The 27,944-nt window shown below is 53.8% G+C and overlaps 1 protein-coding gene across 1 annotated transcript; it reads left to right on the top strand.

The window, feature by feature from the left end:
* The first annotated feature begins 1,974 nt into the window (after positions 1 to 1,974).
* NTMT2 (N-terminal Xaa-Pro-Lys N-methyltransferase 2) lies at positions 1,975 to 13,729 on the top strand. The gene is made up of 4 exons (XM_004613854.1): positions 1,975 to 2,128; positions 8,447 to 8,622; positions 12,433 to 12,679; positions 13,452 to 13,729. The coding sequence occupies exons 1-4, from the start codon at positions 1,975 to 1,977 to the stop codon at positions 13,727 to 13,729; spliced, it is 855 nt and encodes a 284-aa protein (XP_004613911.1).
* The last annotated feature ends 14,215 nt before the right edge of the window (positions 13,730 to 27,944 follow it).

Genomic DNA, 27,944 nt, shown 5'->3' with positions numbered 1-27,944 from the left:
AGACCAGTCGTTGTCACCACCAGGCCGGAGGGTGGCACAGCCCCCGGGTGCCTTCTGGGTCTCTCCAGCAGGGAGGCGGAAGTGAGCCCCCCCAGGCCTGGAAGCAGACACAGAAGCCTGACGGGCAGGCGGGAGGTGGCATTCGGGGCAGGGCACTGGGAAGTGCCTGATGCATGTCTGCGTATGTGTATGTTTGCTCTGTGTGTATGCATAAGTGTGTGTGTATGTGTGCGTATGTGTGTGAATGTGTGTATGTCTGTGTGTATGTGTGTATATGTGTGCATATGTGTGTATGTGTGTGTGAGTGTGCGTATGTGTGTATGTATTTGTGTGTGTGTATGTGTGTGAGTGTATCTGTGTATGTGTGAGCCTGTGTATGTATGTTTGTGTATTGTGTGTATGTATATGTGAGTGTGTGTATGTGTGTGAGTGTATGTGTGCATATGCGTATGCATGTTTGTATATGTGTGTGTGAGTGTGTGTGAGTGTGTATGTATGTGAGTGTATGTCTGTGTGTATGTCTGTATGTGTGCGTATGTCTGTTTATGTGTATATGCATGTGTGTGAGTATATGTCTGTGTGTATGTGTGCATATGTCTGTGTATGTGTGTATGCATGTGTGTGAGTGTATGTCTGTGTGTATGTGTGCGTATGTCTGTATGTGTGTATGCGTGTGTGAGTATGCATGTGTGTGAGTGAATGCATGTGTATATGTGCATGTGTTTGTGTGTATGTTTGTGTGTGTTTGTGTATGTGTGTATGTTTGCGTATGTGTGTATGTTTGCATATGTGTATATGTGTGTGTTTGTGTGTATGAGTGTATGTTTGTATATGTGTGCATGTGTGTGAGTGTGTGAGTGAATGCCTGTGTATGTGTGTGAGTGTGTGAGTGAATGCGTATGTATATGTGTGTATGTGTGTGTATGTGTGAGAGTTGTGTGTATGTGTGTGTGAGTGTGTGTGTGTGTGTGTGTTCTTGGGTGTTGGGGGTGGCCTACAGTGCCAGGAAGCACACTGGGCTCTCATGGATTTTCCCAGTGGGGAACATCAAGTGGCAGAAGGGGAGTTGGGGTTCTCTGGGAAACGAGACACCCACGCTGGGAACCAGAGCCAGGCCAAGGCCGGGAGGAGCGGGCGAGGAGAGAAGAGGAACGGGGGCAGCATGCCAGGGCGGGCGAGGCGGCACAGCCCAACCCAGAGCCCTGAAGCACTCAGAGGCGTGACGGGAACTCAGAGGAGACGGGACAGTTCGGGCCAGGGGTCACGTTTCAGTCCTCGAGGCAGTATGACCGCAGGGAAGATGCCAGAGGAATAAATAAATGCAGGGGTAGGGGGGTGGGGGGACGGGGGTCACTCACACCACCGGCAGAGCCTCACGAGGGTGCTCATGTGTTCCCGACGTTCCCGAGAGGGGCCAACCCGCCCCCGGCCGGGGCACATGTCGAGAATGAAGCTGAGGATGGTTGTCTGGGGACCAGGTGGGCATCCCCGAGAGGCAGAGTGGGGGGCTGAGCCCCGAGTCCCCTGGGAGCACGGGCCTGTCCCCACGGGCTGAGCTGGGGTGTTCATGCTGGTGAAAGGCGGGGGGTGACTTTGAAGGGTCCTTGTAACCCGAGGACACCCCGGGCGGATGGGCAGGCTGCACCTCTCGCCAAATACCTTGTGTTGGCCCCGGGCGGGGGCCGTCTGCAGGGCCGGGCACGGGGGTGGGGACACCACGAGGCGTGCTCTCTCCGGGGGCACGCGGGGTTCCCATGGCCTGTTTTCGTCCTGCCCCGGCACCTGTTGGCCGGCCGTGGTGTCACCCAAGCCATCAGCCCCGGGGCCGTGCCAAGAGCCCAAGTCTGAGTCTGCGGCTCTGCCCCCGGGCCCCCCGGCCGGCAGCCGAGGGTTTTAGGTGACCGGCCGGAGTCCCGGGTGGAAGCACAGCCTCGTCCTCTGCAGGGGTGACCACCCGCTGCCCGCTGGCCTCCGATGGCTCACCTGGGCGCGCACCTGGCCTTCCGGGCCCGCTGGCAGAAGACCGACCTTGACCTCTGCCGGCACAGCATGTCCTTCATCCTGCACAGGGCCATCCGCAACGACTTCTTCCAGAGCTACCTCCACCTGCTGGAGAAGCTGCCGCTGGGTGAGTGGGGGGCGCCCGCGGGGGCACGGGGCAGGCCCGAAGAGAGGCCGGCAGCCTTGGGCCTTCCTGCGAGCAGACTGTGAAATGCCAGGCGCGTGGGCACACAGGCTGTGTCCGGGGCCTCCCTGAGCTCAGGACGGTGCCGGGGTCCTGCAGGGGGTGGGGAGGTGGGGGGTGGGGGCAGCCGGCTCAGCCTTGCAGGATCGGGGGTCTCGTCTCTTTTTTTGGGGGGTCACACCCGGCAATGCACAGGGGTTTCTCCTGGCTCATGTACTCAGGAATCACTCCTGGCGGTGCTCGAGGGACCCTGTGGGATGCTGGGAATCGAACCCGGGTCGGCTGCATGCAAGGCCAACGCCCTCCCCGCTGTGCTGGGGGGGGTCTCGTCCCTTGAGCCGGGAAGGGAGCGGCCACCACAGGCCAGAACATGGCGGTCACTCAGAGGCGAGGAAGCACATGAGCTGAGCCTATGACAGAGAGACTGGAGCACGCGGCGGCGTGTTCTGGGACCGTGCGTACATGTGGATACGTCCGCGTGTGCACACAGATGCACGTGTGCATACGTGTATGTGAATAGATACACACACATTTTTTTGTGGCATATGCATCATGAAATTTGCATGTATATGTATGCATGCTTGTATAGGCGTGAGCATTGTTCCGGGGCTGTGCATACATGTGGACACGTCGTGTGTGCACACAGACGCATGTGTGCATACGTGTATGTGAATAGATACACATGCACACACACTTTCTTTGTGGCATATGCATCATGGAATTTGCATGTATATGTATGCATGCTTGTATAGGCGTGAGCATTGTTCTGGGGCTGTGCGTACATGTGGACACGTTGTGTGTGCACACAGATGCACGTGTGCATACATGTATGTGAATAAATACACATGCACACACACTTTTTTGTGGCATATGCATCATGGAATTTGCTTGTATATGTATGCATGCTGGTAGAGGCGTGAGCATACACCTGCCACATGTAGACATACATGCATATGCATGCGTGAGCCCATGAACACATGTTCCACGTCACCCGTCCTGGGTGTCACAGCAGTTAGAGGGCTGAAATGGGTGCGTCTGAGGGGGGTCTCCGGCTAGGGCTGGTCTGCTCCCAGCTTAGCTGTTTCCTCTGGTTTTCATTGACGCAGGCAGTGGTGCTGTAACACGCTCCCCGGCCTGGCTTTGCTTCTCTTTTTCACTGCATGGGCCACTTGGGCTTGGGCGGGGCTCGGGGCTTACTCTTGGCTCTGGGATCACTGCCAGTGGGTGGGTGGGGGGACCCTAGGTGGAGCGGAGGGGGGTGTAAGGATTGAGCTGCAAGCCTGCGTCCCTGTAGAGTCTCTCCAGCCCCGGCCTGGCTCCTTCCCTCGGCCTTCAGACCCCTTTGGACAGAGCTGACAAGGCAGGAACTGGGGGTGGGAGAATGAGGGCTCTGCACTGCCTTGGTGTTGCAGTGAAAGCAGGAAGCAGGTCATCTGCTTCCCGCCTCGAATGCCCTCAGCTCTGCAGGGCCACCGGCCTAGGAGGGAGCTGCCATGGAGGGAGCAGCCCAGGAGGGAACTGCCCAGGAGGGAGCTGCTCAGGAGGGAACTGCCACGGAGGGAGCTGCCATAGAGGGAACTGCCATGGAGGGAACTGCCCAGGAGGGAACTGCCCAGGAGGGAGCTGCCCAGGAGGGAACTGCCCAGGAGGGAGCTGCTCAGGAGGGAACTGCCACGGAGGGAACTGCCCAGGAGGGAACTGCCACGAAGGGAACTGCTCAGGAGGGAGCTGCCATGGAGGGAACTGCCACAGAGGGAGTTGCCACGGAAGGAGCTTCCCAGGAGGGAACTGCCCACAAGGGAGCTGCCATGGAGGGAACTGCCCAGGAGGGAGCTGTGTTGCTTTCATTTAAGAGCCGCAGAAGCAGGCCAGGCTTCCTCTGACCTCTGGTGCTGGCCCTGCCAACGCTTCTCTATTTCTCACACAGCCTGGCTCTGACTGCTCCCTCTCCCGAGAAAGAAGCTCTTCTAGAAAGCTCCCGGAGACACCCAGCCAGGCCAGAGACTCTGTCCGCTGGCTGACACTCAGGCGGGTCCTTTGCTGACGTGGGGAGAAAGTGTCTCAGTCAGGGCTCGGGGACGGGCCAGGGCCTTAACAGCTGCAGTGAGGCAAGCGTGAGGCTGTGGAATGACGCCTGGTGCCCAGTGCCTGCATGTGACACTGGTGAGAGCCAGGGGGTGTGAGTTCGGGGACTAAGTCTGTGCCCGCCCACCTCAGGGGCCACCCCTGGAGCTGTCTGGTCACCATGAAGGGTGACCTCTGCCAGCGGTGCATGAGCACTGGGCTGAGGTAACGTGAGCCCCAGTGAGCACTGTGGCCAGGGGTGCGAATTCTGGTCCCAGGGACTACCATGGAGACAGTGTCGTGGAGGCAGAGAGCAGCGGCCTCTCTGATCCCGGGGACCGCACTTGGGGGGAAGCTAGTGCAGAAAATGCGCTCTCAGTTGGAAGGGAAAAATAATAAAGCTCAGAGCCTGTGCATGATTATGATTGGAGAAGTGCTCATCAGAGAGCCAAGTCCGGTGGGGGACAACCTCAGATCACAGGTCTGCGTGGCAATCGTGAGGCTTAGTCTGGCTTTCTAGCACCTGGGAATAGCCAGACACTGGGATGTTATCAGAAACATCAAAGCCTGCCTCCCAACCCTTCCCATTGGTGGAAAAGCAACAACAACCGCATTAGAAACATCAAGACCCGCCTCCCGATGCTTCCCATTGGTGGAACAAACAACAATAACAACAACAAAACAAATAGAACGATCAAGAACCACCTCCCAAACCTCCCTATTGATGGAAAACAATAATAACAACAACAGACTTGAGCTTGGTTGCTTTGATTTCACAAAATTGAGCTCATACAGCATTTCTCTCTCTTTTTTCTTACTGTATAATAGCAATGCCCTCAATGTCAATCCTTGGGTTGAAAATGGCACGACTAACTTCTTTTTTCATGACTGAATAATATTCTACTGTACTTAAAACCAGCCTTCTCCTTCCCTTCTCTCCCTTCCTTCCTTTCTCCTTCCTTCCTTCCTTCCTTCCTTCCTTCCTTCCTTCCTTCCTTCCTTCCTTCCTTCCTTCCTTCCTTCCTTCCTTCCTTCCTTCCTTCCTTCCTTCCTTCCTTCCTTCCCTTCCTCCCTCCCTTCCCTTCCTCCCTCCCTCTCTTCCCTTTTAAAAAAAATCATTATCTCTTTAATGGCTAAATTGGGAAGAATCCAAAAGGCCCTGGTCTTCACAAAGGCATCTCATCCTTTGGCTCTCTCCCTCCCCCCCTTATAAATACCAAGTAATTTGTTCCAATATTCTCATTCTTGAACAATTTCCAGCGTACTGTCTAACCGAAGTCTTTTCATCTTCCAAAGATGTTGAGATCAATTTTCAGCTGACGTGCAGTGCAGGTCTAGTGTCTGAGGCACAGAGGCCGAGCAAAGGAGAGAGAGAGACAAAGAAGAGGCTCCCTCAAGGCAATTCTGAGACATGCTCAGGATGACTGCTAGAACCCCAGAACAGCCAGCTAGAATCCTTACCAATTATAAAAGCAAAGAAGAAAGCAAATAAATATGAGAAGCTAACCTGCAAGCATAAGCACCAAGTTTTATATATATATATATATAATATATATATATATATATATATATACACACACACACATTTTGCTTTTTGGGTCACACCTGGCAATGCATAGGGTTCACTCATGGCTCTTCACTCAGGAATTACTCCTGGTGGTGCTAGGGGGACCCTATGGGATGCTGGGAATTGAACCTGGGTCAGCCATATGCAAGGCAAACGCCCTCCCCGCTATACTACCACTCCAGCCCCAGTTATAATTTTTCTCCTTAATATCATCACAAGACTCATCGTCTTCCTGAGGGTCAATAAACTGATACTAGTTATTTTAGTTTTTTGTTTGTTCTCTTGTTACAAAATGCAAACCAGTGTGCTGGTCTTGGAGAGTTCGGTTTATGATACAGGTGAAGACATTTTATCAAGAACCCATGACTATCATCACTCTCATCCCGTTGATCCTCCCATTTTATCAAGACATTTTATCAAGAACCCATGACTATCATCACTCTCATCCCGTTGATCCTCTATTTGCTCGAGCGGGCCCAGTAATGTCTCCATTCATCCTAGCCCAGAGATTTTAGCAGCCTCACTTTACTCGTTCTTCCCAATGGTGCCGCATTAGAGGCTCTTTCAGGGTCAGGAGCACGAGACTCATCATTGTTACTGTATTTGTCATATCAAATATGCCACAGGAAGCTTGCCAGGCTCTCCCATGCAGGCAGGAAACTCGGTAGCTTGCCAGGTTCTCTGAGGAGAAGAACTAGGCTATAAGATGTCATGCAGCCACAAAGCGGCCACGCGCTTCCGGGAGCTTGGTTTTATAGTCTCTGGTGTTGGCCCTTGATGTGATTACATGGCCCTGTGGGCAGTTTCTGGGTGTGACCGCCTAGCTACTGGAAAATGGGGGATTTGGGCGGAAGAGGCCCAGTCCCGATCTGAGCAGTCTTGGAGATCTTAGCCCCAGGTCCCTCAAGAACCCATAGAGTGTCTATTGTCTGTCTTCCTCTTGCCCGAGTCACACGGAGACGTTGTAAGCCCACGAGAGAAAGCCACCAGATACAGCTCGAACAAGAAGGCAAAGGCAGACGGAGGGGGAGCAGCTTCAGGCCCCGAGGGAAGCTATCAGGTGAACACGGGGCTGGCCATGACACCTCGTATATCTTTTTTACTGAAATCACTCCCGTCAATGAGGTGACAGCGAGAACTCAAGCCACTGTGTCTGCCCCCAACTGAGCCTGGCATGTTCCTTGGCATCCAGGGCCCTGCCCAGGTCCAAATGAAGGTTTTAATAGACTCGGCTAACTAACGCGGGCAGCTGAGGGCCGGATTAGGGTGAGCACTGGGCTGCGGTTGGCTCCATCCCAGGTACCTGCCCTATTCTCTCGGAAGACTCTAGAAGCTCTGAGGGACTTGCCTTATTTTTTGCGACAAAGGGAAGAATCTGGAGGGGTCATGTCATTGTGATGGGGATATTTGCTCTCTGTCATCCCTACTGTCTTGGTCAACATTTACCAGGCTACTTGCTATTGGCATGATTTTCCCGAGTGACAAGGAAGAGACGAGGGCGTAGGTTAGTGGTTTCCAGTGGTTCTGGACTTTAGGCTTTTCCTTATTATTATTATTTTTTTAGATTTTTGGTTCAGGGCAATGCTCAGGGATTACTCCTGCCTCTGCACTCAGGAATTCCTCCTTCTTATAAGAAAGCTTATAAGTCTGTAACTGTACCTCAAGGTGATTGACTAATAAATTTTTTTTTTAAATTCTGGGTCTATGCAAGACTTTGGCTGAGAGCCCAGTGATACACTAGTTCCCTGCCACCAGCTTGTTACTTGAAAAAAAAAAAATGTTCCTGATTAAGGTTAAAAGGATTCTCATTCCTTAGACTCCTACTCAAAACCATGTCATTTTCTCAGGAAAATGTCATGACTAGGTTTTATTCATAAGACCTCGGTCAGTGAAAGGGTTTAAGAAATTTGACTGGGCTGGAGTGATAGCACAGCAGGGAGGGCGTTTCCTTGCATGCGGCCGACCCGGGTTTGAATCCCAGCATCCCATATGGTCCCCTGAGCACTGCCATGGGTGGTTCCTGAGTGCACAGCCAGGAGTAATCCCTGTGCATCGCCAGGTGCAACCCAAAAAGAAAAAAAAAAAAGAAATTTGACTGGGCTGGAGCGATAGCACAGCGGGGAGGGCATTTGCCTTGCATGCAGCAGACCTGGGTTCGATTCCCAGCATCCCATAGGGTCCCCCGAGCACTGCCAGGAGTGATTGAAGTTTGATCAACGTTACACAGCAAGTAAATCATGAGCGAGAGCTTATAAGCCTGTTTCTTGATTTCAAAGCCATACCCTTTCTCCCTTAGCACAAATTCTCAGGTTTCTAAGAGGAAACTCAGTGCAGGCTTAGATGGAGCCAGGGGCCAGGGGCTGGAGTAAACACCTGACATGTGACGTATCAAGTTTGATCCCTCGGGCACTGCAGGTTATGCAGTGGTCCCCAGCAGAATCATATTGCCAGCCCTCAACGCCAAACCTCCAGGCTGGCATCGCTGGGTCAGTATCATCGGGCCAGACCTCTGGGGTCCCGAGCACACCCAGAAGGTCAGGAAGGTCAAATATTGACCCCCAGGAAGGTCAAATATTGAGCTTGCTCTCTGCTGCGCGTAGTCACACAGGTTCATTCTATTTCACCTGCAGTGAAGCTGTATGCGTTAACCAGCCACGTCATCAACGGCGAGATGCAGTTCTATGCAAGAGCAAAACTTTTCTACCAAGAAGTCCCGGCCACGGAAGCGGGGATGATGGGGAATTTCATCGAACTGTCCAACCCAGACATCCAAGCCTCGCGGAAGTTTCTGGGGAAATTCGTTGGGGTGAGTGACCCGCCTTGGTTAGGAGACGGAGGTCCCTGTGAACACAGAGCTCAGGTACTTGTGTCTTTGTCGCATGAGAGCTGCCTGGCGTGAGAGCCTGTGTTAAGATGTGGAGAGAGCCGGAGTGGTAGCACAGTGGGGAGGGCGTTTGCCTTGCATGCGCCCGACCCAGGTTCGATCCCCAGCATCCCATTGGGTCCCCGAGCACCGCCAGGAGTCATTCCTGAGTGCAGAGCCAGGAGGAACCCCTGAGCATCGCTGGGTGTGATCCTAAAAATAATTTAAAAAAAGATGTGGAGAAAGGAAGGGCCAGATGAGGTCAGCGGCTTCTCCCACCTGGCTCTACCCCGTTGTCCTACTAATCTCCCCTTTGACAGAGGAGGGTGAGTTCAGGATGATGTGTCAAAATGGGAGGCTCGGCACAGCCGACTCCCCAGGTGACTGATGATGAGGTCACATCGTTTGAGACCAGGGGAGACTGGCTGGTCCCCGATCACAAGAAGGAGATGTCCCACAAAGACGTGCATTTGTGGGTGGGCTCAAAGATGGTTACGGCAGGAGCCCCTGGGTTATTTCACACGGAGTTCCGAATAGTTCCTTGTCGCGTCTGGTGTTGGTGAAACTCCCTCTTTCTTCCTCATTAGATACAGACAGACAGGGGATGGGAAGTTTCTATTGCCTTTATGGTTCTTTTTTTGGGGGGGGGTTTGGATCTCCCAAGTGGTGATAAAGAGATCTGGGTGATTCCCGGCCAACCACATCAGGGTTTTTTTTTTTTTTTTTTTGCTTTTTGAGTCAAACCCAGCGATGCTCAGGGGTTACTCCTGGCTCATGCACTCAGGAATTACTCCTGTCAGTGCTTGGGGGACCATATGGGATACTGGGGATCGAACCCGGGTTGGCCGCGTGCAAGGCAAACGCCCTCCCCGCTGTGCTATCGCTCTGGCCCCCACATCAGGGGTTTTAATGCCCAAGAATGTGGTGCCAAATAGATACCATCCATTGGTATCCAGGATCCCTGGGTCACTGGGGGTGCTCAGAAATTTCCAGAACTGCCGCCTGCAATGCTCAGGGGCCCTGGTGGTGGTGGTGGTGGGGGCCGAACTGGCATCAGCCACACGCAAGGCCAATGCCTGAAATGCCTGAACCCCAGCATTCTCATGATGCTTCTTCTGCTCAACAGAGATCAACCTTGGGCTCCGAGTCTAAACTCTCTCCGCTTCACTTCTGCCACCTGGGGTTTCTGGCTTTGTTAGGGGACACTGCGTGTGTGACACTAAAGGCACATGGATACCGCTAAAGGCACAGGGTGCCCTGTGGCAGGCAAAGTCGAGCAAATGAGCAGGGTTTGTCTCATACCCCGAGGAAAGTGTTTCCCTCTGAAACTCGACACCCACCCATCTTATTCTGATCAAGGCATCAGTGTCGGGTGTTCAAATCCACCTACTCAGACTCCCAAGATGAAGACTGTTCCTTGGGCTGAGGTGCTCCCTCTGACCTCCCGGGCCAGCCAGGGGCTAAATGGAGATGCCAGACCTAGGCTGAGGTCCCCCGGGCTTCCTCTCCTCCCCGCCTGGCGGGAACGGTTTGAGTCCTACAGTGATTACACACGGAAGGCAGTTCGCTAAGTATCAGCCCTTAATAACTCAGGGTTCTCGCGGCCCCGCTTGGAAAGATGCTGGAAGAGTTTTGCCCTTTTTTGCTCTTTTGAGTGCCTGGGAAGTGACGTTTCTGTCACCTTTTGATCTTTAGCCAAATGCTTTTTAATTTTTTTTTTTTTTGTTTCCCCTAAATCCCTAGTTCCTGAGAAATCAAGAGTGGGCTTTTCCCCTTCGGGTCTTGATTGGCAACTCTGAGTATCTGGTTACCACCAATTTCTAGCACAAAGCGTGATTCTGCATTCCTTCCAGTTTGGACCAAATAATTCGGAGCAGCTGACTCTCTGCATCTTTGTCAGTCGGGGTTCATAGGTTGCCCGGTAGATGCAAGCGCGGGACGCTGTTTCTTTCTTTCTTTTTTTTTTTTGCTTTTTGGGTCACACCCGGCAATGCACAGGGGTCATTCCCGGCTCATGCACTCAGGAATTACCCCTGGCGGTGCTCAGGGGACCCTATGGGATGCTGGGATTCGAACCCAGGTCGGCTGCATGCAAGGCAAACGCTCTACCCGCTGTGCTATCACTCCAGCCCCAGCAGGACGCTGTTTCTTGGCACCCGTCCCCGACTCCCCGCCCCACACACCCATCTTGCGTCTCCCGGTTCGTGTGATGCACAGACTTACTTGGGAGACAAGTGCCAGCGGTGCGGGGTAGGTACACGCTGCCCTTTCTGGCACAAGAGCAGAACCGGGTCGAGGACTGCATGGGCCTTGCATGTGGCTGGCCGTGGCTGGGCCCCCAGCACCACACATGGGCCCCTGAGCACAGGCGGGAGTGAGCCCTGGGCCTCCAGACCCTCGAGACACGGCCCAGGTGACCGAAATAAGTGGAAATAGGTCAGCAGAGGCCCCTCGGGAGTTGGAGCCCGCAGGGTGTGTGTGTGTGTGTGTGTGTGTGTGTGTGTGTGTGTGTGAGAGAGAGAGAGAGAGAGAGAGAGTGTGGTATGTGTATGAGTGCATGTATGTGTGTGTATGTGCGTGAGTGTATGTGTGAGTATGTGAGTGTGTGTATGTGGGTATGTGTGTGTAAGAGTGTGTGTGGTATGTATGTGAACATGTTTGTATGTGAGTGTGTCATGTATACGAGTGTGTACGTGTGTCAGTGTATGTATGTGTATGTGTGTATGTGTGTGAATATGTATGTGTGTATCTTAGTATGTATGTGTGTATGTATGTGAATGTGAGTGTATGTGAATGTGGGTGAATGTGTGCATATGAGTGTATGTGAATGTGTGTGTTAATGTGAGTGTGTATATGTCTTTATGTGTGTGTATGTGAGTATACATGTGAATGTGTGTGGTATGTTTGTGAGTATATGTGAGTGTGTCCGCGTGTGTTTGAGTGTGTGAGAATGCATGAGTGTGAGTGTGTGAGTGTTTGTATGTTTGTTAGTGTGTATATGTGTGTGTTTATATTTGTGTGTATATGTGTGTGTGAGTAAATATGAGCATATGTTTGAGTGTGTATGTATGTGAATGAGTGTGTGTATATGTGAGTGTGAGTGTGTATTTCTGTAAGTGCGTGTGTATGTCTATGTGAGTGTATGTGAGTGAGTGTCGGTGTTGAGTGTGTGCATGTGTGTAAGTGTGTGTGTGAGCATATGTGTGTCTGAGTGTGTGTGAGTGTGTGAGAGCGTGTATATATGTGTCTGAGTGTGTGCGTGTGTAAGTTCATGTGTGTGAGTGTGTGAGTGTGTGTATGTATGTGTGTCTGAGTATGTGTGCGTGTATGTGTGAGTTCATATGTGAGTGTGTGTAAGTGGTGTACATATGTATGTGGGTCCGTGTTTGAGTGTGAGTGCATGTGTGTGTCTGAGTGTGTGTGAGTGTGTGCATGTGTGTGAGTGTATGAGTGCGTGTGTGTGAGTGCATGTGTATATATGTGTCTGTGTATGAATGCATGTGTGTGAGTGTGTGTGTGTGTGAGTGCATGTGTGTATATGAGTCTGTGTATGAATGCATGTGCATGTGTGTGTGAGCGTATGTGTGTCTGACTGTGTGTGAGTGTGTGAGTGTGTATGTATGTGTATCTGAGTGTGTGAATGCATGTGTGCGAGTGCATGTGTGAGTGTTTGTGAGTGCGTGTGTGAGCATATGTGTGTGTGAGTGTGTGTGTGTGTGCCCTTGATGTGTCCTACAAGCTCCCTTCCTGCAGGGCCCTGGCCAGGCAGGGACGGGCTGTGCGCTGGACTGCGGCTCGGGCATCGGGCGGGTCAGCAAGCACGTGCTGCTGCCCGTGTTCAGCCGCGTGGAGCTGGTGGACATGATGCCGGCCTTCCTGCGGGAGGCCCAGGCCTACCTGGCGCCCGGCCACGGGGTCGAGAACTTCCACTGCCGCAGCCTGCAGGAGTTCGCGCTGCCTGTGGGCCGCTACGACGTCATCTGGATCCAGTGGGTTTCCGGTCAGTGCCCATGTGGCCCCGGGGGTGCGGGGGACGGACGCCCTAACGGGGGGGGGGGGCTGGGTCGCCTCCTCAGAAGAACGCGGCAGCTGCTGGACTTAGACACCCGGTGTCCAGTGCCCAGGGAACAGATGAGGCATGAACAGACGCCAGAAAGTGGGCACCGGAAGCTTCTCCCTGCTTAGTGACCACTGACCGGTCCTTGCATTTCTGGGGAGAAGTGGGAGAGGTTGTGTGTCAGGCGTTGGCACATGGGCATGACATCACATGGGCACGACATCACATGGGCACGACATCACATGGGCATGACATCACGTGGGCATGACATCACATGGACATGACATCACATGAGCACGACATCACATGGGCACGACATCACATGGGCATGACATCACATGGGCATGACATCACATGGGTATGACATCACATGGGCATAACATCATGGGCATGACATCACATAGGCATGACATCACATAGGCATGACATCACATGGGTATGACATCACAGGGCATGACATCATGTGGGCATGACATCACATGGGCATGACATCACATGGGTATGACATCACATGGGCATGACATCACATGGGTATGACAGTGTATTTGTCCGGGGGGGGTCCCGGGGATCCCATGAGATGGGCGGTCCGGTGCCGCGGGCCTGGGGGCACTGTGTCTGTCCCTGAGAGGGTCTCCCTAAGAGTGACCTCTGCGGCCAGCAGCCGGTGGGGGGAGGGTTCTGAGCCATGCTCTCCCCCTCCCCCGTGCCCCTGCAGGGCACCTGACGGACAAAGACCTCCTGGCCTTCCTCTCCCGCTGCCGCGGCAGCCTCCGCGAGCACGGGCTGGTCGTCCTCAAGGACAACGTGGCCCGCGAGGGCTGCGCACTGGACCTGGCCGACAGCAGTGTCACGCGGGACATGGACACGCTCCGGAGCCTCATCGCCCAGAGCGGGCTGGCTGTGCTGGGCCAGGAGAGGCAGGACGGCTTCCCCGAGCACTGCCTGCCCGTGTGGATGTTCGCCCTGTGCAGGGACCCCCCGAGACACGCGTGACCGGCGGGGGGGCCGGGAACACATGGGCGGGGCAGGGGAGGGGATCGTGACCAGCCGCCTGGACACGGGCCACTCGCAGGCAGACAGCGACGAGAAGCCAGGGTGTCCGGTCATGCCCCAGGGGGTCCCCGCCCCCCAGCTCCCACAGGACCTTGCACACACCCTGGGACTTCCAAAAGCTTCCTGCAGTGGGAGACGCAGGAAGTGTCCGGGCTGGGGGGGTACGACCCAGAACCCCCCCTCTCTGTTCTCACGCTCCATCCGTTACATTTCATCTTGGGGGGCCACGGATTTCTCTAGACAGAAGCCCCCACCTCCCCGAATGAAGGAGCCCCCCGGTTTAAAAAGCTGTGACTTGGGGCCGGAGAGACAGCACAGCGGGGAGGGCGTTTACCTTGCACTCGGCCAACCTGGGTTCGATTCCCGGCATCCCCTAGGGCCCCCACCACCTCCCCGAGCACTGCCAGGAGTGATTCCTGAGTGCAGAGCCAGGAGGAACCCCTGAGCATCGCCGGCTGGGACCCAAAAAGCAAATAAAATAAAATAAAATAAAATAAAATAAAATAAAAAGGCTGTGACAGAGAGAGTCAGCAGTGAATCCCGGAAGACAGCAGCCTGCCAGAGATCTCTCGGACCCCATACCGAGCCGATTTCACCGGGGCACCTCAGACGAAGCGGGTGCCCTTCTCCGCCCACTCCAGATGAACCCCCGGTGGCCACAAACTTCCAGAAGAAAAACAAAGGTAGGCAGGAGCTTGGACTAAAGACACCAGGTCACTAGGCAGCAGTGGGGAAGGTTCGTCCCTTCCCGTCTCTCCGCCAGCCCCCTCGGGGGGGTCCTGGCTGTCACGCCTACGTTCTGCCTCTGTGACTCATTTATAGACCAACAACGGCCTTGATCCAGAGACTCCCAACTGAGTATCAAAATGGTTCAGCTCCCTTCAGAGATGTCTCCGGACCCCGATATTTACAATGTTAGAATACCAGGAGCGCGTGGCCGCGACCTCTCATGATATTGCAAAATAAGCAATAGAAAATAAATGATCTAGCGTCTGCCCCCCCAAGGCAGGCAGGCTTGAATGGTGGTGGTGGTGGAGGGAAAATTCGAAATAACGGTGGGGGGAAGGTGTCATGGTAGTGGGGTTGGTGTTGAAATATTGAATGTCATCAATGAATGAGAACTACCGTATGAAAATGAAATTAAAAAAATAAAAACCAAACAAACTAAAAGGCTGTGACGGAAATGAGTCCGGTTCTGAATTTTGTCTTTGGCCTTTTTCTTGGTTAAAAAATAAAAAGAAAGAAAGAAAGAAAGAAAGAAAGAAAGAAAGAAAGAAAGAAAGAAAGAAAGAAAGAAAGAGAGGGAATGAAAGAAAGAAAGAAAGAAAGAAAGAAAGAAGGAAAGAGAGAAAGAAAGAAAGAAAGAAAGAAAGAAAGAAAGAAAGAAAGAAAGGAAGAAAGAAGAAAGGAAGGAAAAAAGAAGGAAGGAAGGAAGGAAGGAAGGAAAGAAGGAAAGAAAGAAGGAAGGAAAGAAAGAAAGAAAGAAAAAAGAAAGAAAGAAAGAAAGAAAGAAAGAAAGAAAGAAAGAAAGAAAGAAAGAAAGAAAGAAGGAAAGAAGGAAAGAAGAAGAAAGAAAGAAAGAGAGAGAAAAAAGAAAGAAAAGAAAGAAAGAAGGAAGGAAAGAAAGAAAAAGAAAGAAAGAAAGAAGAAAGGAAGGAAAAAAAGAAGGAAGGAAGGAAGGAAGGAAGGAAAGAAAGAAGGAAAGAAAGAAAGAAAGAAAGAAAGAAAGAAGAAAGGAAGGAAAAAAGAAGGAAGGAAGGAAAGAAGGAAAGAAAGACGGAAGGAAAGAAAGAAAGAAAAAAGAAAGAAAGAAAGAAGGAAAGAAAAAGAAAGAAAGAGAGAAAAAAGAAAGAAAAGAAAGAAGGAAGGAAGGAAAGAAAGAAAAAGAAAGAAAGAAAGAAAGAAAGAAGGAAAGAGAAAGAAAGAAGAAAGGAAGGAAAAAAAGAAGGAAGGAAGGAAGGAAAGAAGGAAAGAAAGAAAGAAAGACAGAAGGAAAGAAAAAGAAAGAGAGAGAAAAAAGAAAGAAAAGAAAGAAAGAAGGAAGGAAAGAAAGAAAAAGAAAGAAAGAAAGAGAGAAAAAAGAAAGAGAGAGAAAAAAGAAAGAAAAGAAAGAAAGAAAGAAAGAAAGAAAGAAAGAAAGAAAGAAAGAAAGAAAGAAAGAAAGAAAGAAAGAAAGAAAGAAAAGAAAGAAAGAAAGAGGGGCTAGAGCGATAGCACAGCAGGGAGGGTGTTTGCCTTGCACGTGGCTGACCCGGGTTCGACTCCCATATCCCATAGGGTCCCCTGAGCACTGCCAGGAGTAAATCCTGAGTGCATGAGCCAGGAGGAACCCCGGTGCATTGCTAGGTGTGACCCAAAAAGCAAAAAAACAAAACAAACAAAAAAAAATAAGAAAAGAAAAGAAAAGAAAAAGAAAAAAAAAGCCTAAGGCAGATGTCCCCTTCCTGTCTGGCTGAGTGTCACCACCTCACGCACAATCACTGTGGCAGCAATTCCATAACAGAAGGGGCTTGTCAGAGATGGGGACGCGGCTTCCTTCAGGAGAAGCTGCCGAACCTCGGAAGCTCAGCTGTGAACACAGACGGGAACGTGGCTGATAATATAATTTTAACCCCTGGTGGAGGACATGGAGGGCTCCGTTGCAGCCGCTCCTGTTTCCCTGACGGGGATGAACGTCTCGCGGGAAGGGCAAACCCAAGCGTGTCACAGACCCGGACCCTGGAAGGCGCTGGTGTAGTGAAAAATAATCCGAAGTCTTTGGGAACCAAAAATGTAATTCCAATTTAAAAAAAATTTTTTTTTCTTTTAGTGGAACTTTATTTTTTTTTATTTAATTTTATTTTGCTTTTTGGGTCACACCTGGCGATGCACAGAGGTTACTCCTGGCTCTGCACTCAGGAATTATCCCTGGTGATGCTCAGGGGACCACATGGGATGCTGGGAATCGAACCTGGGTCGGCCGCATGCAAGGTCAATGCCCTCCCCGCTGTGCTATCGCTCTAGCCCCACTTTTTTTTTTTTAATTTTGTTTTTGGGCCATACCTGGCGGTGGTCTGGGCTGACTCCTGGCTCTGTGCTCAGGGATCACTCCTGGCAGACTTGGGGAACCTTTCGGGGTGCCGGGGATCGAACCTGTGAGGCAAACGCCCTCCGTGCTGTGCTGTCAGCCTGGCCCTCACCGAACATTAGGAAAGAAGGCGATTGTCTGTTGTCTGCTACTGGTGCCCCTCGAGCAAGTCAACGATCAACGGGATGACAGATGACAAATTATTATTATTTTGGTCCCCTCCAAAATAAAACAAAACCAAACCAAAGAACAAAAGTGAGTTGCGAGGGGTGGTAGGGGAGGCATCGATACAACGGGTCAGTGAGGAGCCCCAGAGGGCCCGAGGGGCCGAGTTGTGCGGCCCCGGGTTCGAGTCATCAAGGAAACCGTTCAGAGTGAGACTTGCTCTAGCCATCTCTGCCTGGGCTCAGCCGGCTGGCGGGCAGGGTGTGTTAGTGATGGGCTCGGCCAGCCCCCCAGGTTCTGTCCGTAATCCGGCGGTCTCAGGGGGGTCTTGTCCCGGGCTCTTTCCCCAGGAAAGCCTCACGGGGAGGCGGTGGCCAGGCTGAGACACCACTGACCGCTCTTCCCGGCCATAGGAAGCCCTGACCAGCAGACCCCGGCTGACCCCTCGCGGTACTTATAGGCTTGGCTTGCTGAGCCCAGACCCCCAGGAAGGCGGCCCTCGCCGCCCCGATGCTGGTTTAGGGACCCTGCACCAGGGTGCCACACCTGTGGGTCACAGCGCTGACACCACGTGGCCCTGGCCGCTGCCTGCTCCCCTGGTGTCTGACCGGCCCCCTGGTGTCGCCGTGAGAGCAGAGACGCCTGACGCCCCCCACCAGACTGCCAGAACCTGCCCCTGGCAGAGAGTTGCAGAGGCTCAAGGAGGGCAGGTTCGGCCCCGGGCGGCCCGGATTGGGGGCGGTGTTCCGCAGGTGCCCCGGGGAAGGCGATACGGGATAGGGCACAGCCCTGGGGTGTCACCGGGCAGCCTGGACGGAGAGACCCTCGGGGAGCAGACAGGATCGGGGAGGGGATTATAGCCAGACGTGACATAGGGACGCTCTTGCACTCTCTCTCTCTCTCTCTCTCTCTCTCTCTCTCTCTCTCTCTCTCTCTCTCTCTCTCGTCGCTCTCTTTCTCTCTTGCTCTCTGTCTCACTCCCTCTCGCTCACTCTCTCTGTCTCTCTCTCGCTCGCTCTCTCTGTCTCACTCTCTCTCGCTTGCTCTGTCTCACTCTCTCACTCGCTCTTTCTTCTCTTTCTCTATTTCTCACTTTCTTTTTCTCTCCCTTTTCTCTTTCTCTCTCTTCTCTCTTTCTTTCTCTCCTTCTTTCTCTGCCTCTTTCCTCTCTCTTCTTTCCCTCTTCTCCTTTCTATCTTCTTTCTGTCTTCTTCTATCTCTCTCTCCTCTCTTTCTGTCTCTCCCTTTTCTCTTCCTTTCTTTGCTCTCATTCTCTCTCTGCTCTCTCTTTATCTCTCTCTTTCTCTCTTTCTCTATTCCTCTTTTTCTGTCTCTCTCTTCTTCTTTCTATCTCTCCCTCTCTTTCTCTCACTCTGTCTCTCTCTCCTCTTTCCCCTTCTCTCTCTTTCTGTTTCACTTTTTCTCTCTCCCCCTTCTCTCTGTTTCTCTTTCTTTATCTCTCTTCCTCTCTTTCTCTCTCCCCTTCTCTCTTTCTCTGTCTCTGTCTCTGTCTCTCTCTCTTTCTCTCTCTGTCTCTCTTCCTCTCTTCTTTTCCCCGCGGTGGGTGCCAATTCATGGACACATCCCCTCACAGAGACGCCACTGGGACCGTGCGGGGGTCAGCCCAGACCAACTCCCAAGCGTCACCTGGGTCGGGCTCGGCCTCAAGCCTGAGGAGCCCCGGGCAGCCCCTGTGGTCCCCCACCCTGCGGCCGGCGAGCGGAAGGAGAAGGTGCCTGCCCGCAGCGGGCCATGAATTCCTCTCAAACCTACGAATCCAGACGGACTCTGGCAGGCTCTGGACAGCGGGGGGGGGGGGGGGGGGGCGGTGAATTCTAGAAGAATTTGTGAGTGGGGGCGGTGGGGGGGGCCTTCCTGCCTTTCTAGAACCTTCCGGGCTGTGAGCCGTGACTCCTCCTGGGCACGCGCCTGGAAGCCAGGCCAGCCCCTGGGGGTGGGGGGGGTGAGAGTGAGTGACTGGACACATTTGGGGGCCACCCTAAAAAATCCCAAGTGAAGCGCAGGGGGTCAGGCAGGTGAAAGGTGATCTGTTTTGTATTACGGGCACTTGGGCTTCCACCCCGGGCCTCCCCCGTTTCCTGTGACTGGCCGGTTCTGAGTGATGGATGGGGGGGAGGGGGGCGGGGGGAGAGGGATGCGCGTCAGATCTACTCAGCTGCCTATCAGGGCTAATTCAAGCCACTTGTGTTTTTGCTGGCTGAGGTGCCGGCTGACTCTTTGATGCTCTGCTGTCCGAGGGCCGCCTGTAATCATCAAGGGGGGGGGGGCCGTGTTTGCCGAGGGGTCACCGTACGCTAATTAAGCAAATATGTGAAAAAAGAGGTTTTCAACGAGCTCAATTAGCCGAGTGTGGGCCGACATGGACATGGAGTTCAGGGCGGGGCAGCAGGAGGGGGAGGGGGAGACGGGGCCCCCGATGGGGTGGGGGGGTCTGGGCTGGGAGAAGCGTGCCCACCTCCCCGTCCCCCCCGTCCCTTCCCCAGCCCCCCCCGCCACTGGGCCACGGGTGCCTCTTGGCTGGGTCAGTGCCAGCCAGGAGATGGTCAAGTGTCCCTGCAGATCACGGCTCAGTCACGGGTCCGACGGGCAGACACGGGCCTGTTCGGGAACCAGGACGGAAAGGACTCCGGGAGGGCATGGGCCCAGGGTTGAAGCGGGGTTTAAATAAAACACACTCCGGGACCGGGCCCTGGGCCGCTCACCCGGAGCGGGTGGCCACGGAGAACCCCTCATTCCACATGCAGCCCGGTGGGGGGCTCCCCGGGGGTATTGGGACTCTGTCGGGAGTGAACCCACAGTGCCCGGGTCTTGGGTGAGGCGGGCACTGTGTCCTTTAAGAGATAAACAGAGAATCGCATGCTTGTTGGGCCACTGACTCCCCATTTTTGGGAAACAAGAAATCAGTGAGCACTCCAGCCCCAGAGATCACCTTCTATAAGCAAACCAAGAGTGCCCCCCACTGCACCCCGGCTCCTGTCACCCCCCCGGACCTCCTAATGCCCCCCCACCTCCATGCCAGGAAGGGCGCCATGCAGGGATGAAGTGGATGGTATGAAGTTTTTTGTTTTGAATGTTAAGAATCTCCTGCCCCCGTTTGCCAGGCTGTCTACACGGGGACCCCTCGGAGGGGGGCGGGTTGAGTTTCCCTCCCCGCCCCAAGCAGATCCCTGGCAGCCGAAAACCTCCAGAACCCTGCCACAGCCATGCTCAAGGCCACTCCCCATGTGCTCGGATGAGCCTCATGCATGAAGGAACCGACAGAGGAACCCAGGTATGCGGGACCCGGGGCTGAGATCTCCAAGCCTGCTCGGATCGGGACGGGGCTTCCTCCACCCAGCTCCCCCGTTTTCCAGGAGCTTGGCAGACACACCCACAAACTGCCCCTGGCACTGTGTAATCCCATCAACGGCCAAGATCCAGAGACCATAAACTAAAGCTCCTGGAAGAGAGCGATGCAGAATCTCGCACGGCAGAGCCTGGCAAGCTCCTCATGGCGTATTCAATGTGCCAAAAACAGTAACAATAATGGGCCTCATTCCCCTGACCCTGAACGCGACAGGGATGCATGGAGATGTTACTGGCACCCACTCGAGCAAATAGATGAGCAACAGGATGACAGTGATACAGTGATACAGTGAATGTTAAGTTTGGAGGAAAGGAGAAGAGAGGAGAGGAGAGGAGAGAGAGAGAGAGAGAGAGAGAGAGAGGGAGAGGGAGGGAGAGAGTGAGGGAGGGAAAGAGAGAGGGAGAGGGAGACAGGGAGAGGGAGGGAGAAAGAGAGGGAAAGGGAGGGAGAGAGTGAGGGAGGGAGAGAGAGAGGGAAGGAGAGAGTGAGGGAGGGAGAGAGAGAGGGAGAGAGAGGGAGGGAGAGGGAGGGAGAGGGAGGGAGAGGGAGGGAGAGAGTGAGGGAGAGGGAGGGAGAGAGTGAGTGAGGGAGAGAGAGACAGAAGGAGAGAGTGAGGGAGGGAGAGGGAGGGAGAGGGAGGCAGAGGGAGGGAGAGAGTGAGGGAGAGGGAAAGAGGGAGAGGGAGAGAGGGACAGGGATTTCATTCCCATGAAGACAGGACCCCCTTGGGGGGCAGCAGGACACAGTGTGACTGTGTCTCCAAAGACACCCCATCTCTGTGAGAAAAGACGCCAGCCGGGCAAGGCGGAGCCCAGACCCGTCGACCCTGAGCGGGTAAACTGAGGCTGGGCCGGGTGCTTCATCAGGAGACACCCATCGGCACCCACAGCTCAGTCTGTTCACGCCCACCAAGGGCGACGGCAGGGCCGGCAAAGCAAAGGGTGTTTATCAGATGCTGCACTCAGGGTCACTCCCGGCAGGCCCGGGGGACACTATGGGCTGCCGGGGATTGAACCCGGGTTGGCCAAGGCCAGACAGACACCCTCCCCGCCGCATTCTCGCTCGACCCCTAATAGACGCTCCCAACGCTCCCGTATTAGAAAACCCCAAAGCTGAATGGACGTCCAGCTTAGACACCGTCCTGCTCCCAGCCTCAGGCCCTGCCTGGGAAGATGGAACCCGGGTGTGAGACGCCACGAGCGGGTCCCCAGCCAGCACCCGTGGGGGGGACGGGATGCTCCTGACAGAGCTACTGCCTGCACGGGTCGCAGCCTAGACGCGTCCTTGGGAGATGCAGTTCCTGGGGTTCCACGCAGTGCCGTGAGGGAACTCCCTCACGTGGACCGTCCAAGTCTCTGCTCTCACCTTGGCCCTTGCTCAGGCTCATGAGCACAGCCCAGGGTGGGCGCCTCCCCCAGACCCGGGGAGACGGGGGCTGAGGGCGCGTTCGTCGGCTCCTGGCGTTCAGGACGGTTTTGTATTTTTTGGGGGGGGGTTGGGTCACACCCGGCGATGCTCAGGGGTTACTCCTGGCTCTGCACTCAGGAATCACCCCTGGCGGTGCTCAGGGGACCCTATGGGATGCTGGGAATTGAACCCAGGTCGGCTGAGTGCAAGGCAAACGCCCTACCTGGTGTACTATCGATCCAGTCCCCCTAGGCTGATTTTTTTTTGCTTTTTGGGTCACACCCGGTGATGCACAGGGCTGACTCCTGGCTCTGCACTCAGGAATCACTCCTGGCGGTGCTCAGGGGACCCTATGGGATGCTGGGAATCGAACCCGGGTCGGCCGCGTGCAAGGCAAACACCCTCCCCGCTGTGCTATGGCTCCAGCCCCCGTTCAGGACATTTTGGCAGTCACGCCCGTGTCATTCCCGTCATGTGTTGCTTCCCCAGCTGACAGGCCGGCAGGGACGCGTGGAAGTACCACGCTGCGACCTCAGTCTGCGAGGCTGGCTCTCAGCCTCGCCCCTCGGAAAACCCCACAGCAGAGCTGGGGTTCCTCCACCCCCCCACCCCCCCACTCTGAAATCCCAGGCAGCCTAGCGCCCGCCCCTCGTAGTGGAGTGATACTCGGGCACGCGGGCGCTTACGTCTCCGTTCGAGAAGGGAAGGGCTCTAAGAGACGGGATTATTGCAGGTGAGATAATCACGGTTCAGAATTTCTTTTCCCCCACGGAAAAAAAAATTAAACTCAAGCGGGGCTCCAGGGGCTATAATACAGCAGGTAACAAGCCGGCCTTGCACTCGGATGACCCTGATTCAACCCCCGGCATCCGCATGGTCCCTGAAGGCCTCCAGGAGTGAGCCCTGAGCACAGAGCCGGGAGTCAGCCCTGAGCACAGATCCAGGAGTCAGCCCTGAGCACAGAGGCAGGGGTCAGCCCTGAGCACAGAGGCAGGAGTGAGGGCTGACTCCCGTCTCTGTGCTCAGGGCTGACTCCCGTCTCTGTGCTCAGGGCTGACTCCCGGCTCTGTGCTCAGGGCTGACTCCTGGCTCTGCACTCAGGAATCACTCCTGGTGGTGCTCGGGGGACCCTATGGGATGCTGGGAATCGAACCCAGGTCGGCCGAGTGCCAGGCCAACGCCCTCCCTGCTGTGCTATTGCTCCAGTCCCGAGTGCTCCTGTTGACAGGCACCGTCCAGTTCCTTGTCCACGCCTCGTGAGGCTGACGCACTTCTGCCCTGTGCCCCCCCGCCCCGCCCCCATGCTGCATTTCTGAAAGGGGTTCGGGGTGGACAGGGTCAGGGTGGAAGGGCCGAGGTCCGGCCCTGGAGAGGTGCCGGGAAGCCAGGCGTCCCCCGGGGTCCTTCCCGAGGCCCCAAATTCCCCCCTGGACAACGCTTCCTGCCCTCTGCTCAAGGTCCCCTCGGGCGGGCTGGAGGCGGCACAGACCAAGGTCCTGGGGCTCCCGAGAGCCCCGCCCGGCCCTGCGTCCAGGAACCGGTCCCGGGGTGCCAGGACAGGCCGAGATGTCGGGGTGTGAACACAGCAGGGCCCCGCCAGACCCCTGGCCCCAGCCCGGGCTAACGTTTCAGCGGTGGCTAATCTGAGCGCAGGGCCCGACCCAGACGGACGCGGAAACCCGACGCCCTGGCTGGGACACCGGCCGGCCCGGGGCCACCAGAGCCGCGGCAGGAGACGGCTCCAAGGCCCGGCCTGTGCTCAGTGGCGTGGCGACACCTCGGCGGCCAAGCAGGGACCCCGTGCCCGGCCTCCACCCTGGGCGCGGGCGGGTCAGGCTCCCCGAGGGGCAGGAAGAACAGCGAGGCTGCAGGGGGGGGGTGTGCATGTGTGTGTCTGTGTGTGTCTGTGTGTGTGTCTTTGTGTCTGTGTGTGCGTATGTCTCTGTGTGTCTGAGTGTGTGTTTGCATGCGTGTGTGTGTGTGTCTGTGCATGTCCGTGTGTATGCGTGTGCGTCTCTGTGTGTCTGTGTGTGTATGTATATGTCTGTGTGTGTCTGAGTGTGAGTGTGCGCATGCGTGTGTGTGTCTAAGGGTGTCTGTGTGTCTGAGTGTGTTTCTGAGTGTTTCTGTGTGTGCATGTGTGTTTATCTGTGTGTATCTCCATGTGTGTCTGAGTGAGTGTCTGAGTATGTGTATTTGTGTGTGTCTCTGTGTGTCTCTGTGTGTATGTATATGTCTGTGTGTGTCTGAGTGTGAGTGTGTGCATGCGTGTGTGTGTCTGAGGGTGTCTGTGTGTCTGAGTGTGTTTCTGAGTGTTTCTGTGTGTGCATGTGTGTGTATCTGTGTGTGTCTCCATGTGTGTCTGAGTATGTGTATTTGTGTGTGTCTATGTGTGTGCATGTGTGTCTGAGTGTGTGTGTGTGTGTGTGTGTGTGTGTGTGTGTGTGTGTGTGTCTGAATGGAGCTTTTCCTGGGAGCCTGCCGAGGGGTCCCAGTCTCCGAGGCCCCTGCCCAGGCTCTCAGGAAGGAGAAGGAGGAGGAGGAGGAGGAGGAGGAGGAGGAGGAGGAAGGAGGAGGAGGAGGAGGAGGAGGAGGAAGGAGGAGGAGGAGGAGGACATAATGGCATTAATAAGACAAATCGGACATTCTGATTGAGGCTGGAGTAAGTGCTCGACAAATCAGGACTTCCTATTTTTACCGACTTCTGTGTTTTTGTCCAAAAAGAAGGCACCCAGAGTCACACTTCCGAGTCTGAAACATTCTTGTTGAAGGTTTTGCTGATAAAAAAAAAAAATAGGCCATAACAAAGGGAGGGGCCTCAGCAGTGGAACCAACTAGAAAGAGCTAGGGTGGGAAGTAAGAAAGAAAGGCAGTACTTTCTTTCCCTCCCTCATGTGTGCATACACTCACATGTAGGATAACATAGCCTCAGGTAGTTTAGGTTTATTGGGTTACTCCCATTACAGTGCTCCATATTCCTCTTTGTTTATTTGTAGCTTCTTTCTTAGTGTTCCGTTGACTTGTAAATATTGTTTTTCTCTCCTCCTTGAGTCCTTTGCATAGTTTATTCAGAGCCATGTCCTTTTTGTATGGACACAGGAAGACTTAGCAAATGCCATGCTTTTGTAACCTGGGAGTCATTTGACTCTACGTGATATTTTCCTCCTGGGCATCTGTTCTCTCAACCTAAGCCTCAGCTGCCCTTACTTCCTAGCACCCCCAAAAGCAGGGTCTCGAGGAGGGACAAGACGGACCCAGGGCAAGCGGTGAGTTGTGTGCTACCCTGGCATCGAGATGGGCCTGGCCAAGGTGCCTAATGCTTAACTGTAAGTTAAGAGCTTGGTCATGGACAAATGTTGTCATGATCCAAACAGTGATAACTAGATTTGGACCCTGCTAGGGTGAGGAGTGATTCATCTGGCCTGAGTGCTGTGGTCTGAGCCTGTGGCAAGATGTTGCCAGGAGAGCTGCCTTGCAAGCCTCAATGTATCTCTTGCTATGTCCATACAAAAATAACTAGTATTAAGATGTTAATAAGTATTTGGAATGGGGAGAGGAGAAAAAACCCTTAAGAGGCATTTTGCCTACTGGCAGTCAGGAAGGGCTTTGGAAGGCCCCTAGGTTGTGTTCCCTTTAAACCTGACAGCCCTCAGGAAGGGCTTTATTATGTTGATTTTGCTACCTGGCGGGGTGTAACCTAGGGGCAAGGGCGAGAGAGGAAAAAGGAAGGAGAGAGATGGAAAGAGGCTGGAGTAGATCCAGAGAAAGGACAGAGCTAGGAGTGCGGGAGATGAGAAAGTTTGAAGATTGAATAAACGGTAACTAATCAGCAACCAGCTTGGTCCTCGTTCTTCCTTCGCCTGTTCTTGGCCAACGGCCGTCCCGATCCAGCCCATACACAGCGGTTCCAGAGCACTGAACGCGGGTGGTGAGACAGAGCCGCCCAGAGAGCCCGAGAGTGCACGCGCCCCTCGGCGTGCCTTAGTTTTTTACAATCACACACATGTTCACTCACATACACATGCATACACCCTCACTCACACATACTCACACTCTCACACTCACTTACACAGTCACCCTCACACACACTCACACTCACACATACTCACACACACACTCACCCAACTCACTCACATACACACACTAACACACACTCCCACACACACTCACACACACCCACTCACTCACATACACTCACACACACTAACACACACTCACACACACTCACAGTCACACACATTCATACACTCTCATACACACACTTTCACTCCCATTCACACACTCACAAACACACACTCACACTTTCACACTCACACACTCACACTTCACACGCACATACTCTGTGAGAATCTGGCCCAGGACAGACCACAGGAATCTATTTGGCTTTCTTAAGACTCTTTTTACAGGAGCCCGCATTCTAGAATAATTTGTCTATCTGTCCCTGAGCAAGGAATTTGGATACAGACACCCTGGGTCGCAAGAAGGGTGGTGGTCAGACCAGATAACCAGACCCATATCACACGACCCATATCACAAGACCAAGGACTGCCCCCAGAACCGGGACATTCCTTAATATTGGCACGAATTCTGATCTCTAAAACCATAGGCTAAGGATGATGTCCTTTTAAATGGATTGGTTAAGAAAGTTTGCAATATTACTGTGGGGATCTAGCCCAGGACAGACCACAGGAATCTATTTAGCTTTCTTAAGACTCTTTTTACAGGAGCCCGCATTCTAGAATAACTTGATTTTCTGCCCCTGAGCAAGGAATTCAGATACAGGCACCCCGGTTCGCAAGAAGGGTGGTGGTCAGACCAGATAACCAGACCCATATCACATGACCCGTATCACAAGACCCAGGACTGCCCCCAGAACCGGGACATTCCTGAATATTGGCGCGAATTCTGATCTCTAAAACCATAGGCTAAGGAGTGATGTCCTTTTAAATGGATTGGTTAAGAAAGTTTGCAATATTACAAATCTATTGGCTCTGAAATGCGCGGGCTCTGCTGTAACGGCCAGGGAAGGCCGATCTAAGATCTCCTTTGGAGAAGCTCGGGGTCTTTTGCCCAACCTGCTGGACCTGCGTGTCCATGTAGGCGGCTGGACCCTGGCTAGCCAGTCTTACAATAAACCCTGCTTGCTGTTTGCAGTCTCTGGAGTCTCTTTGTCGTTATAGGGAGATCTCGATCCGCGCCCTAACAATTACAAATCTATTGGCTCTGAAAGGCGCGGGCTCTGCTGTAACGGCCGGGGAAGGCCTATATAAGATCTCCTTTGGAGAAGCTCGGGGTCTTTTGCCCAACCTGCTGGACCTGCGTGTCCGCGTAGGTGGCTGGACCCTGGCTAGCCAGTCTTACAATCAACCCTGCTGCTGTTTGCAGTCTCCGGAGTCTCTTTGTCATTATAGGGAGATCTTGATCCGCGCCCTAAAAACTCAACACAAACTCACACACTCACTCTCACACACACTCACACACTCACTTGCACACACATACTCACATACACCCACACTTTCACTCACACTCACATACTCTTGCAAACCCTCACACACACTCACACACTCACGCGCACACACACTCACACACAGTCATCACACACACTCACACTCACCCTCACACTCACCCTCACACACACACATTCACCCACTCACTCACATACACCCACACACGCTAACACACACTCTCACACACACTCAGTCAGTCACACACATTCATACACTTTCATACACACACTTTCACTCCCATTCACACACTCACAAACACATTCACACACAAACTCACACACACTCACACTTACACTCACACACTCACACTTCACATGCACACACTCAACACAAATTCACACACTCACTCTCACACACACTCACACACTCACATACACCCACACACGCTAACACACACTCTCGCAAACCCTCACACACACTCACACTCAGACACAAACACACACTCTCACACACACTGACGCGCACAAACACACACTCATACCTATACATCCTCTTCGGAAGGGGTCCCGAACAGGAAACCAAGCTCACTTACAGATGCCCTGAACGCTCTGGCATGGGGGGTGTCCTGGAGAAAGAGACCCTCTACCAGGGAACGCTGATGTTCTCAGGACTTCGGGAAGAAGGTGCCAGAATGCCCAGGCG

Source organism: Sorex araneus, chromosome X, assembly GCF_027595985.1.
Source record: "Sorex araneus isolate mSorAra2 chromosome X, mSorAra2.pri, whole genome shotgun sequence".
NCBI lineage: Eukaryota > Metazoa > Chordata > Mammalia > Eulipotyphla > Soricidae > Sorex > Sorex araneus.
The sequence above is the reverse complement of the archived record's forward strand: the minus strand, read 5'-3'. Positions and strand labels throughout refer to the sequence as shown.

Bases quoted from the DNA above. Each gene is read 5' to 3' on its own strand.
- NTMT2 (XM_004613854.1), top strand. From the start codon at position 1,975: ATGGCTCACCTGGGCGCGCACCTGGCCTTCCGGGCCCGCTGGCAGAAG. The intron at 8,623-12,432 runs GTGAGTGACCCG...CCCTTCCTGCAG, and splicing joins TTCTGGGGAAATTCGTTGGG to GGCCCTGGCCAGGCAGGGAC. The intron at 12,680-13,451 runs GTCAGTGCCCAT...GTGCCCCTGCAG, and splicing joins CTGGATCCAGTGGGTTTCCG to GGCACCTGACGGACAAAGAC.